Raw genomic sequence first — 16,601 nt, forward strand, 5'->3', positions numbered from 1 at the left:
GTCATTAACTCCACACAGTTAACAAAAAGTTAGATGTTGGATCTTCATTTGATCACTCTTTTGTTGCTGAGAATTTTCCTGCGCCACAGAAAATGCAGATTACGATTGACATAAATTCACTGAAAACCTGCACTTACACACAGTAACAGTATTGCACTTTTCATGTATCCTACTTTTGTCCAGCTAATCACCTCACCACCGATCAAGCAACATTATGGACTAAACGTTCAAATCCCGTTCTGCAGGATTATTTTGCTAAAACAAATACTGGTCAAATCTGTACAGGATAACAGGTTTGTGTTCATTAGGGCATATAATGAAAGTGTTTCCAAGCGTTTTGCAATAGAGAAAGAATCTGCATTTCTCATTGGACAAGCCCAAATTGTTGCTCCTTGTTTCAGACTGTTTTCTTCCATTTGGTGCCGAATGAACACAACCCTGTTATTATAGCTTCTAAGAACATGCTAATGAGTGTGTCACTCAGGTTCAGGATATATGCAATAGCTGTTGTATGAATGAATGAGTGTGCTAGATGTAACATATGTTACTGTTGCAGGTGTGACTAATGTGACACACGGTACAGGTGGCGGCTCACTCTAAAAGGACATGTCACCTCGATGTCATCGTTTACAGCACTGGCTTGTGAAGAGTGTGTGTGTGTGTGCCATTTAGAACGTTGAAGGAGCCACTAATCTGTAACAGTGATAGATAGACCAGACTACAGTTGGTGACATTGCCATAATATAAATCAAAACATACGCCAAATGTGGTTGAGCTAGTGGTCTGGTTGGCTAGGAGTTTTGTCAAAGAATGGCTGGATTGCATTTGGTTCGCCAAGCCACAGGCATATAGAAGTGTAGGATGTATGAATAGGAAACATGAATCATGTTTATTAAGTCACAAGGTAGGGAGCAAAAGGTTTTGCAATGGGAAAACGAAAACCAGCGTTTCATATTGAAGTGCAGGTTGTGCCTCATCTGTGTTCTTCCGTATTGTGCTTAATGAACACAACCATGACATAGTGTGCAGGGGGCTAACTGTACCTGTGCCAGGTGACATCGGGGTCGGGGGATCCCGATGTGACGCAGGTGAAAGTCACTGACTCCTGGTAGTCTGCTGTGGCATTGAATGACTGCTGTAGTATCGACAGCACAGGAGGAACTATAGGAGCAAGACAAAAGGTTAACAGTTAGTGGTAAGGAGAACTTCATCAAATGACACATAGGCGAGCAAAACAGCAGCAGTGAAACACCATGCACACAGGAAATTAGCACTGCAACCTTCCCCACCCCCTCTTCAAATGAAGATTGTTGTGACATAAAAACAATACAGATCAACACGAATGTTCGCCGTGCACAGTGGTTGGGCAGAGAGTGGTCATCCTATTGCATCTGACCATAGAATATCAGCCCCAATATTTTTTCCATTTTCCAAAAGATTCTACATGTTGATTTGCCACACACCGAGTGATTTACCGTGCACGGTCAATGTTCATGCTGGACTGTCTTGTCCTTTAATAGAGGGGAAATGGGGACACTGTAGTGTCACTGTGCAGTCTTCCAAGGGACAGGTAGACAGGTAACCAGCCTAGCAATGGTGGATAGCATTTAGCCTGTCATCCTAGCTAGTTAACCAGGCTAACATTGAGCTACCATTTAGCCAGTCATCCTAGCCAGGCTGGTTAACCAGGCTAACAGTGGTAGCTAAAATGTGTAGCAAGTCAACCAAGCTTAACTGTTTGTCCAGGCTAACAGTAGTAGGTAGCATTTAGTCTGTGATCCTAGCTAGTTAACCAGGCTAACATTGAGCTAGCATTTAGCCAGTCATCCTAGCCAGGCTGGTTAACCAGGCTAACAGTGGTAGCTAAAATGTGTAGCAAGTCAACCAAGCTTAACTGTTTGTCCAGGCTAACAGTAGTAGGTAGCATTTAGCTTGTGATCCTAGCTGGTTAACCAGGCTAACAGTGGTAGATAGGTCTAGGATGACAGGGTAAATACTAACTGGTTAGCCTGTATGAAAGCAGTAGCTGTATTCTTCCCTATTGAACCAGAACTCTGTGTGTAGCCAGAACATCCCCCCCCCTCCCCCCGGGCCAATTAGTTTGTAAATTATGGATCTCTTCGGCAAGACACATCATTCACCCAAGTTTTGTCGAAATCAAGCTAGTGGTGTCCCGAGATATTGCGTGTGATTAACGTATGCATGAATGGACGGAGACAGATCCATAGTGGGGGACAATTACCTAAGGAACGATAAGAAAAGGACAGCGCAAAACATCTTGACGAGAAGTTGTCTTCCACAAACACATATAGATGGATTTTGAGGTGTTACGGTCCAGTACGTAGCCAATGAAATGTGTCACTGCCATACTGCCATGCAATCAACATGAGCTGTCAGCAGTGAAAGCAGTGATAGTCAGCTTACTGACAGGCCGGTGACAGCTCTATATTACAACTGTGTTTATCTGTTCGCGCTCTCTGACTGCACAGTCCATTTCTCTGTCTACTCTCAATCACTCTCTGTATGTCTCTCGCTCTCTCAAACAGTTGCACATGTGAACAAATAGACACATATACATGTGTCGTGTCTTTACTATCATAGAAGTGAAAACTTTTTATCAAAGATTCTCTGTAATTAGTTACTCGATTAAACTGAATAATCATGTAACTGTAATTAACTCTGAAGTTATGGCACCAAGGAAAGTATTCAGATTACAAATTTATAATTTCCCAATATAACCTTTCAGATATTTTCATATCTGATCAATTGTCTTCTGACTAATGATTTATTTATTTTACCTCATGTTAATCTCATTCCAAACGTCGTAAATTGTTGGTTATCTGCACGAACCCAGTCTTCACTATGAGTCATCCATACATCAATTGTCTTAAATCATTTATTTATTACTAAATAGGTAATTCACAGAAATGCATAAACAAACAGTAAATATGGTTACATGAAATTATAGAATGTGCCCTAGTGAGCTGAACCGGCATCGCGGCTTGTTTGACAAAAAGGGAGTGGGGGTCGACTAAGAAGTCACTACAAAGTTAATAATTATAATAATTGAAATGCTAATCCTTCACATGAACGCTCACTCAGTCGGGAACAATTGCAATCAATATATATATATATATTTACGCTCAGTGTGTCGTCTTGATCGCTGGTGAAAAGTTAATTTAATTTTGCAGAATTGTCCGTCTCTCTCCCTCTCTCTCTTAGTTGTGGTTAGAGGGGATTGTTCAGAGTGACATTATAGAATGGTTGTTTCGGTGGTTGTCGATCTTCGCGTTCAATGATGCCGAATTCCTAGCTGCAGACTAGTAATCAATATCAAAGACTTGTTCTTATTCTGTCGGTATCGATAGTTTAAGAATTTAACCACGTGGTATGGTTACAATGATTCAGCAATGGTCTACACCTTTAGCCCTCTTGTAATTGAGGTAAGCTTGATCTGGTGATAATTTCTCAAAGTTGGGTTTTATTCAGAATGGCAGAAGAGGGCTGTCCCAGGATGTCTGACCCTAACTGGGCTCAGGGGCGGTCCTCTGATTTAGTTCAAATCAAAAGGAAATTGTATTTTTCTTCATTAAACAGTCCACAATCATATTACACCATTATACAAACAGTATCATCCCCACTCATTCATCTTATACAACAATTAGATATAAACCTCATATCGGAGGCTATTATATAAACAGCGTTATGGTAATGTAGCCACACCGTTTCTCTTGAGCTTCCCAAGTTGTGACAAACGCACCAGTTCGTAGCTGGATTCTTAACCGATCTTCTACACTTTCTATGGAACATGAAATTTGTTCGTACCTCAAGTTTAGTGAGGTGGAAGGATTTCCTTTGTCCTCTGTGAAAGTTTACCCTCTTTCTAATACTATGTGTCCATGAGGTCTTCTCAGGAATTTATGACCTCTGACCTAAGCAGTCTGGTTGTAGAAGCAGAGAGCGGGGGATGGTGCTCGCTGTACTCAAAGAGGGCAACGTCATGACACATGCATGCATGCACACACATCCACACACTTCAACTTTCTCACTCATCACTATTCACAATTCACTCAGGATTATCTGTAACCATGGTAGCATCCACATTAATGTAGAAGTGTTTAGAAACATTCTATTCTTATTTACAATAAACATTTAATTTACTATTAACTTCAATTGGGCACAAAATTAGCTGAAACACAACTAAAATGAACTGAAAATGCATCCAACAAATGTGTAGTCACAAGCTTGACATGGTGATTGAGTGCTTGGAATATGGGACTTCAGGCTATTGAAACGACCAAGCAATATCAATAGCATGTGTTTTATTCTGTAACCCCAGGTTGAGCTGAGACAGAATTTCTCTCTCTCTCTCCCTCTCTCTCTCTCTCTGACAAGATTAACATTGATTTGCTTGTCAATCGAACACCCTTCTCTCAAGTCCCTGATCCGATACAGTCCATTCCCAAATCAGTGAGCCTCATTGAAAACAGCCCAGTTAATGGGAGACCCATGCTAGACACAGAGACATCAAAAGAGCAAATCAGCAACATACTAAGTAGCCGAGATAATGCATGTTTAATCTCCTTTATCATTTCAATTTCAAAGACTTGGAGAAGAAGAGAGAAATACGGGGGGAGGAAACTCATGCTCCCTTGTGCACACAAACATATGTCAATAGACAAAAATGCACACACACACACACACACACACACACAACTGAACAACTTCATTTTTTGATCATGCAGTGTAATTGACTGTAATCAATCACAAAAAAATCTACCTAAATTACATTTATTTCTGAAGGTCGTCTGAACAATGATGATTTTGCAAAGGCTACAACTCCGTTTGCATTTAAAAGTTGATTCAATTGGAAAGGGTGAGGAAAGGACAGGTGTAGCTGATGGGTATCAGCCTCAAAAGACTCTTCACTGGCGACGTTTTCTTTTCAGCCGGCCAATCAGAAGAGGAGGAGGACACCCTGCTGAGTTGACCCCTATCCACCAACCAATCAGCGGGAGGCCAGCGCTCTGCCACTTCCTCCTCTATCGCTCGCTTTGATGATAATGTCGGAGTTGGAGATGGAAGGGTACGCTAGACTAGCAACACTGTCTGCATGATAATGTCAATGCTAATACGAATCAAAAACATCGTAGCCGTAATACGGCTTACTCTATTATAGATCAACTCTGTGCTGACTGACAAACTGACTGATGCAATGATTCCCCCCTCAACTAAACATGTTTTTACACGACTAGTTGGTTGAATCTATAGTTTCATATGTAATTCTGAGGCTTGGGGAAAATGATACACACTTTGGGACAAGCTGTGTTACAGACTGAGTAAAACACACAAATGACTACACTTCAAAGTCCAGAAGAACCTTGTATTCATGTTACTTGGGGCCTTACTTAGGGCCTTACTTTGGGTGTTTCTTTCTTTAGTGTTTCCGTTATTGTCTCCTAAGATCTAGTTCACTTCTTAGGGCACGAGTGACTATACATCAAATTCCATTAGGACAACAAATACTGTGGTATCTATGCTTCTTAGGAGGGCCTTACTTTGGGCTCTTTAGAGGGGTTTCCTTCCCTCCGTTCTACGTAGTGTTCCCCTCCTTAGGGCTAATAGGTTAGTCTTAGTCTTTCCTCCCTCTTAGATAATTCCCACTGGGTACACCACTTTTTTTTTGTGGATGATTGGGGAATTTCACATTGATAAATGAGATTACAACCTATATTCCACCTCTCAAAAAGTTAATTGAATTTCCAATGTGTTCTCACTATGCTTTCAACCATCTAAAAGCACATCCACATTCCAAAATTGAATAATGTCAGATTTTTGGTTTAGTTGTCACCTAAATGTATACCACTGCACTTTCAACCGTTTAAAAGCACAGCAAAGTTCAAATGGGTATACCAGGTCAGACATTTAGTTAATTTATACAACAGATGAATGTGATATCACTGTGCAAATGACCTGTATTGCAGTTGAGATTACATTACATGATCAATGCCAACCGAGAATCTAAGTAGAGTATTACAGCGATTGTGAAGATCCCCCACAGACCTGCGATGAGCTATGCACGCTATATTGAACATTCAGGTTTTAAATGATTACATGAGAAAATATTTATAGTAAAAAAATAATGGGTGGTGGTTCTGTTTTTGCAAGGATAGCACTTTGAGAATAAAGTCAACATTTTGGGGAATAAAGTGGCAATATTTTGAGAATATTAATTTTCAGAGTCTGCTGCCTCAGTTTGTATGATGGCAATTTGCAAATACTCCAGAAAGTTATGAAGAGTGATCAGATGAATTGCAATTAATTGCAAAGTCCCTTTTTACCATGCAAATGCACTGAATCCCTAAAAAACATTTCAACTGCATTTCAGCCCTGCCAGAAAAGGACCAGCTGATATCATGTCAGCGATTCTCTTGTTAACACAAGTGTGAGTGTTGACGAGGACAAGGCTGGCGATCACCCTGTCATGCTGATTGAGTTCGAATAACAGACTGGAAGCTTCAAAAGGAGGGTGGTGCTTTGAATCATTGTTCTTCCTCTGTCAACAATGGTTACCTGCAAGGAAACACGTGCCGTCATCGTTGCTTTGCACAAAAAGGGCTTTACAGGCAAGGATATTGCCGCCAGTAAGATTGCACCTAAATTAACCATTTATCGGATCATCAAGATCGTCAAGGAGAGCAGTTCAATTGTTGTGAAGAAGGCTTCAGGGTGCCCAAGAAAGTCCAGCAAGTGCCCGGACCGTCTTGTAAAGTTGATTCAGCTGCGGGATCGGGGCACCACCAGTACAGAGCTTGCTCAGGAATGGCAGCAGGCAGGTGTGAGTGCATCTGCAAGCACAGTGAGGCGAAGACTTTTGGAGGATGGCGTTGTGTCAGGAAGGGCAGCAAAGAAGCCACTTCTCTCCAAGAAAAACATCAGGGACAGACTGATATTCTGCAAAAGGTACAGGGATTGGACTGCTGAGGACTAGGGTAAAGTCATTTTCTCTGATGAATCCCCTTTTCGATTGTTTGGGGCATCCGGAAAAAAGCTTGTCAGGAGAAGAAAAGGTGAGCGCTACCATCAGTCCTGTGTCATGCCAACAGTAAAGCTTCCTGAGACCATTCATGTGTGGGGTTGCTTCTCAGCCAAGGGAGTGGGCTCACTCACAATTTTGCCTAAGAACACAGTCATGAATAAAGAATGGTACCAACACATCCTCCTAGAGCAACTTCTCCCATCCACCCAGGAACAGTTTGGGGACGAATTATGCCTTTTCCAGCATGATGGAGCACCTTGCCATAAGGCAAAAGTGATAACTAAGTGGCTCGGGGAAGAAAACATAGATATTTTGAGTCCATGGCCTGGAAATTCCCCAGACCTTAATCCCATTGAGAATTTGTGGTCAATCCTCAAGAGACGGGTGGACAAACAAAACCCCACAAATTCTGACAAACTCCAAGCATTGATTATGCAAGAATGGGCTGTGGGCCAGAAGTTATTTGACAGCATGCCAGGGCAGATGGCAGAGGTCTTGAAAAAGAAGGGTCAACACTGCAAATATTGACTATCTGCATCAACTTCATGTAACTTCCAATAAAAAACTTTGACACTTATGAAATGCTTGTAATTATACTTCAGTATTCCATAGTAACATCTGACAAAACTATCTAAAGACACTGTAGCAGCTAACTTTGTGGAAATTAATATTTGAGTCATTCTCAAAACTTTTGGCTAAAACTGTATATGCAGGTGTGTGTGTGGGCAGTAAAAACGAATGGCCTTCAATCTAATCAATCTACCCAGGCTATTGTTATTATTTTCTGATAGTGGATATAACATTGAAAATCTGACATTGTTTTAAAGGTACAAATGCAACATATTTCATATAAGGTTTGTCGATTTTGAAATTTGGTTACCATCGTGACATAATCCTGTGGTTGAAATTTCAGTCTTAAAAGTTGGTGGCAGACTGAAAGATGGCGGTGCAGAATGCCTGGTGAAAAATCTTAGAAATTAATGTCCCTAAACTGACCAAATAATAATACATTTATGCTGATCTGCTCACTCGTGAGCAACATCATCAAAACTGGAAAATATCTCAAAACAACTTGTAAGGCTGGGGAATTCTATCGACAAACACTACCAACGCAGTCAAAACCAAAACATGGCGTGTGAACACGTAAGAAATGAAGAACCACTTTCTAAAACAAAACAAAAAAAATCAATAAGATACTCTTCAATGGACACAGATTACATATTTTCACCACCATGTACAGTAAAGATGGAAACCAAACTACTAAAATCACTAAATTATGAATTAGGCGTACCTGAGTTAGTCCGTAAAGATACACGAGGTGAAGATAAGCCATGAAATGAGTGATGAGAAAGCCGCAACAATGGAAAAAGAAAATGAAAAGCTGAATGGTACAGTCAATGTTTTTGAAGCTGACGTTAATGAACTTAAAAGAGAGAACAAGTTGAGAGAATCCATACTTGATATACAGTTGAAGTCGGAAGTTTATATACACCTTAGCCAAATACATTTGTACTAAATTTTTCACAATTCCTGACATTTAATCCAAATAAAAATTCCCCGTCTTAGGTCAGTTGGGATCACCACTTTATTTTAAGAATGTGAAATGTCAGAATAATAGAGAATTATTTATTTCAGCTTTTATTTCTTTCATCACATTCCCAGTGGGTCAGAAGTTTACATACACTCAATTAGTATTTGGCAGCATTGCCTTGAAATTGTTTAGCTTGGGTCAAATGTTTCGGGTAGCCTTCCCACAATAAATTGGGTGAATATTGTCCCATTCCTTTTTACAGGGCTGTTGTAATGGAGTCAGGTTTGTAGGCCTCCTTGCTCACACACACTTTTTCAGTTCTGCCCACACATTTTCTGTAGGATTGAGGTCAGGGCCTGTGATGGCCATGCCAATACCTTGACTTTGTAGTCCATAAGCCATTTTGCCACAACTTTTGGAGTATGCTTGTGGTCATTGTCCATTTGGAAGACCCATTTGTGATCAACTTCCTGACTGATGTTTTGAGATGTTGCTTCAATATATCCACATAATTTCACTGCCTCATGATGCCATCTATATTGTGAAGTGCACCAGTCCCTCCTGCAGCAAAGCACCCACACAACATGATGCTGCCACCCCCATGTTTTTACTGTTGGGATGGTGTTCTTCGGCTTGCAAGCCTCCCCCTTTTTCCTCCAAACATAACGATGGTCATTATGGCCAAACAGTTCTATTTTTGTTTCATCAAACCAGAGGACATTTCTCCAAAAAGTACAATCTTTGTGCAGTTGCAAACCGTAGTCTGGCTTTTTTATGGCTGTTTTGGAGCAGTGGCTTCTCCTTGCTGAGCGGCCTTTAAGGTTATGTCGATATAGAACTTGTTTTACTGTGGATATAGATACTTTTGTACCTGTTTATCGAGCATCTTCACAAGGTCCTTTGCTGCTGTTCTGGGATTGATTTGCATGTCTAGGAGACAGAACGCGTCTCCTTCCTGAGCGGTATGATGGCTGCGTGGTCCCATGGTGTTTATACTTGCGTACTATTGTTTGTACAGATTAACGTGGTACCTTCAGGCTTTTGGAAATTTCTCCCAAGGATGAACCAGACTTGGAGGTCTACAACAAAAATGTCTGAGGTCTTTCTGAGGCTGATTTCTTTAGATGTTCTCATGATGTCAATCAAAGAGGCACAGACTTTGAAGGTAGGCCTTGAAATACATCAACAGGTACACCTCCAATTGAATAAAATGATGTCAATTAGCCTATCAGAAGCTTCTAAAGCCATGACGTCATTTTCTGGAATATTGCAAGCTGTTTAAAGGCACAGTCAACTTAGTGCATGTAAACGTCTGACCCACTGGAATTGTGATATAGTGAATTATAAGTGAAATAATCTGTCTGTAACAATTGTTGGAAAAATTACTTGTGTCATGCACAAAGTAGATGTCCTAACCAACTTGCCAAAACTATAGTTTGTTAACAAGAAATTGGTGGAGCGGTTGAAGAACAAGTTTTAATGACTCCAACCTAAGTGCATGTAAACTTCCGACTTCAACTGTACAGACAACATCAATGGGCGAAAATCTGTTGCTTACCGGAATAAAAGAGGATGAAGGTAAAGAGCCAGAGAGAGTAGTAAAATAATTCATGGTTAAAGCACTGCAGATCACAGGCTACACTGTCGAATAAATTAAACCTAAAACACGTACATCGTTTTGGACAGATAGAACAGCGATTGCATCCTTTAAAGACAGAGTAGTGGTTAAAAACCCGGGCAAAAGACTCAAAGTACTGTTTCCACTCTCAATGAAATTATAATATATAACGATAAATAAAGAAATTAAAATTACACTATACTATTCAAGTTAGGGAATGTTGTAAAATAATTTGTTTTCCATTTTTATTTATAGTATTTATAAATAGATCAAATATAGGACAATTTATGAAATAATAAACGTACGGGTGTGTTTGTGAGAGGGGTGTGGTTGTGTAGGATGATAGGGTGACTGTTGGATTGGAAAAGTGTGATGAGTTAAATGAGTGAGTAAGGAAAATGGTTGCAAATGCCAGAGCCCATGTGTGTCTGCAAGCAGGAGTTGTGACAGAGCGAGTCTTCACTCTTGCACAGAGAGGGGATATACACTTCAGTTCAAAAGTTTGGGGTCACTTAGAAATGTCCTTGTTTTTGAAAGAAAAGTACATTTTAAAAAATCCATTAAAATAACATCAAATTGATCAGAAATACAGTGTAGACATTGTAGATGTAAATGACTATTGAAGCTGTAAATATCTATGGAATATCTACATAGGCGTACAGAGGTCCATTATCAGCAACCATCACTCCTGTGTTCCAATGGCACGTTGTGTTAGCTGTTGTGTATCATATTAAAAGACTAATTGGTCATTCTTAAGCTATTTTGCAATTATGCTAGCACAGCGAAAACTGTTGTCCTGACGGTAGTGTATACAGTGGGGCAAAAAAGTATTTAGTCAGCCACCAATTGTGCATGTTCTCCCACTTAAAAAGATGAGAAAGGCCTGTAATTTTACTTATTTTCCACCATAATTTGCAAATAAATTCATTAAAAATCCTACAATGTGATTTTCTTGATTTTTTTTATCATCTTGTCTGTCATAGTTGACGTGTACCTATGATGAAAATTACAGGCCTCTCTCATATTTTTTAAGTGGGAGAACTTGCACAATTGGTGGCTGACTAAATACTTTTTTGTCCCACTGTATATGTAAAATAATACACACAGTACCAATCAAAACTTTGGACAAAAAAACTAATTCAAGTGTTTCTTTATTTTTACTATTTTATACATTGTTGAATAATAGTGAAGACATCACATCTATGAAATAACACATATGAAATCATGAAGTAACCAAAAAATTGTTAAACGAGTATTTTATATTTGAGATTCTTCAAAGTAGCCACCCTTTGCCTTGATGACAGCTTTGCACAGTCTTGGCATTCTCTAAATGAGCTCCATGGGGTAGTCACCTGGAATGCATTTCAATTAATAGTTGTGCCTTGTTAAAAGTTAATTTGGAGAATTTATTTCCTTCTTAATGCGTTTGAACCAATCAGTTGTGTTGTGACAAGGTAGGGCTGGTATACAGAAAATAGCCCTCATTATTAAGTCCTTATTATGGCACAAAGAGCTCAAATAAACAAAGAGAAATTACAGTCCATCATTACTTTAAGACATGAAGGTCAGTCAAGCCGTAAAATTTGGAGAACTTTGAAAGAGCTTAAGAACTTTGAAATTGCCGTCCAAATAAATGCCTTAAAGAGTTCAAGTAACACACATCTCAACATCAACCTTTCAGAAGAGACTGTGAGGCCTTCATGGTCATATTGCTGCAAAGACCAGTACTAAAGGATACCAATAATAATAACATAAACAGTAGACATTAGAGCAAAGGACATTAGAACGCCGGAAATCTGCCCTTTGGTCTGACCAAATTTGAGATTTTTGGTTCCAACCGCCGTGTCTTTGTGAGAAGCACAGTAGGTGAACGAATGATCTACGCATTTGTGGTTCCCACCGTGAAGCATGGAGGAGGAGGTGTGATGGTGCTTTGCTGGTGACAATGTCAGTGGTTTATTTAGAATTCAAGGCACACTTAACCAGCATGGCTACCACAGCATTTTTCAGTGATACGCCATCCCATCTGGTTTGTGCTTAGTGGGACTATCATTTTGTTTTTCAACAGGACAATGACCCAACATACCTCCAGGCTGTGTAAGTGCTATTTGATCAAGAAGGAGAGTGATGGAGTGCTGCATCATGATGGCCTTGCCTCCACAATCACCCGACCTCAACCCAATTGAGATGGTTTGGGATGAGTTGGACAGCAGAGTGAAGGAAAAGCAACCAACAAGTGTTCAGCATATGTGGGAACTCCTTCAAGACTGTTGGAAAAGCATTCCAGGTGAAGCTTGTTGAGAGAATGCCAAGACTGTGCAAAGCGGTCATGAAGGCAAAGGGTGGCTACTTTGAAGAATTTAAAATATATTTTGATTTGTTTAACACTTTTTTGGTTACTACATGTTTCCATATGTGTTATTTCATAGTTCTGATGTCTTCACCATTATTCTACAATGTAGAAAAACCCTGGAATGAGTGGGTGTGTACAAACTTTTGACTGGTAATGTATATGTTTACAAAACATATATGGGGGATTGGAAATTATTCACGCAATTACACTGATAGAAGCCACGATCTATCTGCAATATTAAAGCTGATCACCACCCTGAAAAAATAAATGCCTACAAATAATAATTCACTTGATGACTTTTTTCAAATTAAATGCATTTCCCACATAGATTCCACGTCACAAAAAGTTGACAAATTATGTTGAAGCAACGTTGATTCAACCAGTTTGTGCCGAGTGGGTTACTTTGAGTTTTTCCTTCTCTCGGTCGGACACACTATATAGTGATGGCGGCGGTGGACTGTCCCACCTCCGTAGCCGGATAGCGGGTGTCATGTTGCCGGGCGGATAATAGGACTCGCCTCATTGAGCAAGCTTATTGGATCTTCCTCACAACTATAAGTGGTGCGCTAAATTGAACGCAATCCGTGTTTTCTTTTTGCCGAGTGCGTTCATTACATTAGGTGGGAATAGCTAGATAGCCGAGACAATATTGTGGGTGCTCATGCATAACCTGTGCTTATTGCTCGCGAGAGATCACATTTCAATCACTCCCGAAACGCTCTCAGGTGGCTCGCGTTCCTGGCTTCTCTGGGGCCTTGCTGAGAACAAATTAGGTAATTAAAAATGACAACCTTTTGCTTTTTGGGCTACAAAACCCAGAGCTGGCGCTAATTGAAATCTTTAAATCACAGAAATAGTGTGAGTATGTAGGAAATCAAAGGAGTGGTGGCAGCCAAACTGACCATCATTAAGTAGCTCCATAATGAGCCTGTCTAAATTGGTGAGTCTGTTCTTTCTCGCAAACTATGCCGATCTGAGGTGAATGCTCAGAGCTTCTGTTCAACACAGTACAATTCGGTGACTCCACAGTTCTGTTGGTGTCACTGCCTTTGTAGCGGTGGTGGTTTGAAACTACACTTGCGTGATGAGTAACCTTGGCCCCCCAATATCTTGCCCAGGCCTCACCTCAGTTGGCTAATAGTCTTGTAACACGCAGGAGGCCTAGATTCAAACCGCTGTCCATCACACTTCCACCTACACAACAGGATGCTGCTGAGGGGAGAACGGCTCATAATAATGTCCGGAATGGAGCAAATGGAATGGCATTAAACACAAGGAAACCATGTGTTTGATGTATTTGATACCATTCCACAAATTCTGCTCAAGCCATTACCAAGAGCCCGTCCTCCACAATTAAGGTGACACCAACCTCCTGTGACCAACACAACAAACACAATTCATTCTGAATCAATAACTCGATTCTTACACACCAGGTATGATTCTTTTTGTGTCAATAACTCAAAAGAGAACCTGAATTGAATCAGATCAGAGATATCCGCCACTATTGACAATCTAATCCCCGCCTCCGGAGACAGACGTTCCTGCTTTGTGAGAGACCAAGTGTCTCCGGACCGATAAGCGTTTCATTTTGCCTGTGGTCCTGGGGTGCGATGGTTTGGGAGCTGGCAACCCTGTGTCAGCGCTGTAACTGTGGAGTGTAGGAAGGGAGAATGATTCTGTCTCACTAGGTGACTCTATTCTCACCCTGAGAGGAGCAACAATTCTGTATGCCACCGATCGATACACCCCAGTGCCTGGCCTAAGGGAGCCTTTACACTGTGGCTCTGTATGGGGCTTCTCATCCTTAACAACACTGCTGTATGGCTGCTATTGTAGAAGGGACCACTGTATATGGTCGGATAAGATTTTGATATGTGCAAAACGAGAGCAGGTAGTCGTACTGTATGCTACGCTAGTCTTCATAAGTCTGCTCTGAGATCAGGCCTGGCTGCTACTGTGAGAGGAAAAATATGTCTGGCTAGGTTATGTTTTAATGATTCTGATTTGTTGAGCTTGATCCTTCAGAGAACCAAGGTTACTTATATAACTGAGCGTTTTGGATATGATCGTCAAGGGGAGAGTAGGTTTGCTATGCTAGCTAGGTGGCTAACTCTTCGTTCACCACTGCATATGACTGGACAGGTATTAGCTACAGTGGACGCTGTAGCTACTCACCATTCACCACCACCTCGATGTCAACAAAGTCGATCTCGCCGCGGGCCTCCACTCGCGCTTCGCAGCGGTACACGCCCTCATCCGCCTTGGTCACCTTGTGGATCTGCAGGTTGTTGTTGGGCAGCACCTGGAACCTGCCTTCACAGGAGAGAGGGCAGAAGAGAAATAGAGGTTGGGTGGGGGGGGGGGGGGGGGGGGGGGGGTGTGTAGAGATAGAGAGTGACAAGGGGAGCGATAGAGATAGATACAGGGGGATGGAGCATGAGAAAGAAAGACAGAAAGAAAGGTTGAAAGAGAGGGGTAGAGAGTTAGAAAGAGATGGGAAATATGGAAAGAAAGATCAAAGGAAAACGATAAAAAGGAAAGAGTGAAAGGAAGTCTCATGACTCCAGTCACATACTTGCTATCAACTAATATTTTCATAAACCTTTTCCACTTTTAGCTTTTTAAAATAAAGTTAGAAGTGAGATAACTACTTCAGTAATTAGGTCTGCAGTTCACAAAAAGTTTCCCATCCGGTATTGTTGTCACTGGCAGATAAGTGAGAACCCTATCTCTCTCTGTCAAGCGCAAAGGTATTTATAACCTTGTCCCGTAATTAGCATGGAATAAAAAAAAAACACACTGCTATCTCTACCTTTAATCATTACCGTACGGCAAGGGGAGATAGGCCTTCCCTTCGACGCACTTTGAAATTCAATTAACAAACCTGACTACATTCAAAGATTTCAAACAAATCCTTTTCCTAATCAGCCCAGGAAGTCTGTCTATGTGATGGGTGGATGAGGGGGAAAGTGTAGGAGGAGGAAAAGTAATGATTGGGTGACAGAGTATTGGTAAACAAGTCTGAACCTGCAAATTAACTTCTGTCCATCATGAACGAGCCATGAATGTTTCCAATAGTCGAAGATAGATTTAATTTCTTCTCCATTCTTTCTCAGCCCCAAGATGTGTTCCAATAATCTAAGATACATTACTTTCCCTCTCCTATCTTTCTAGCCACCGACTGCGTTCTTGTCACGCCCTGATCTGTTTCACCTGTCCTTGTGCTGGTCTCCACCACCCTCCAGGTGTCGCCCATCTTCCCCACTTATCCCCTGTTTTCTGTCGGCCTGTGTCAGTTTGTTTTGTTTCTTCAAGTCAGCCAGCGTTCTGTCTCAGCTCCTGCTTTTCCCCAGTCTCTCTTTATCCTTGCCCTCCTGGTTTTGACCTTTGTCTGTCCTGACTCTGAGCCTGCCTGCCGTCCTATGCTCCTACTCTGGATTACCGACCTCTGCCTGACCTGACCCTGCCTGCCGTCCTGTACCTTTGCCCCACTACTCTGGATCGACCCCTGCCTGCCTTGACCTGTCGTTTGCCTGCCCCTGTTGTTGTAATAAACGTTGTTACTTCAACACTGTCTGCACTTGGGTCTTACCTGAAACCTGATAGTTCTAATAGACTAAAACACCTTTCGCTTCTCCTTTCTAAGCCATAGGATGTGTTCCAATCGAAAACCCCGGTCTTTCCTTCTCCTTTCCTCTTTAGTTACAGGATGTGTTCCAATAGTATACAACACTTTGTTTCCTTTCCTTTTAGGAGCAATGATCTGAAAGAACTAATTTAATGAAGAAAAAGTAAAGTAGAGAAATATGGTGGAATAATTTCCTGTGTTGTCACTTATAGTATCAGTGTTCAAGACAGATGGAATAGCCCCTTCATATCACCACATACTGTATGTCAACAACATAACCACACAAAAAAATAAGTGGAAAAATAATACAAAATAAATCAAGTAAAAATAAATAAATAAAAATAATACTATTCAGTAGCCATGAAGAAAGGAAGATGTGATTCCCATAGATCTCAACAACATGGCAGCGAGCATCAGACCGCCGACCGAGAT

General features: G+C 41.0%; 1 protein-coding gene across 4 annotated transcripts in view; it reads right to left on the bottom strand.

Moving 5' to 3' along the window:
- The window catches only part of LOC110527591 (neural cell adhesion molecule 2), a 413,004-nt gene that overhangs the window by 89,243 nt on the left and 307,160 nt on the right, over positions 1–16,601 (bottom strand). For all 4 annotated transcript variants that reach the window (XM_036983098.1, XM_036983099.1, XM_036983100.1 and 1 more), the window contains 2 exons: positions 14,717–14,854; positions 1,044–1,161 (listed from right to left, as the gene is read on the bottom strand). In XM_036983098.1, the coding sequence (XP_036838993.1) occupies positions 1,044–1,161; positions 14,717–14,854 (256 nt within the window). The remainder of the gene's footprint in view (positions 1–1,043; positions 1,162–14,716; positions 14,855–16,601) is intronic.

The sequence above is a fragment of the Oncorhynchus mykiss genome, chromosome 7, assembly GCF_013265735.2.
Source record: "Oncorhynchus mykiss isolate Arlee chromosome 7, USDA_OmykA_1.1, whole genome shotgun sequence".
Taxonomy (NCBI): Eukaryota; Metazoa; Chordata; class Actinopteri; order Salmoniformes; family Salmonidae; genus Oncorhynchus; species Oncorhynchus mykiss.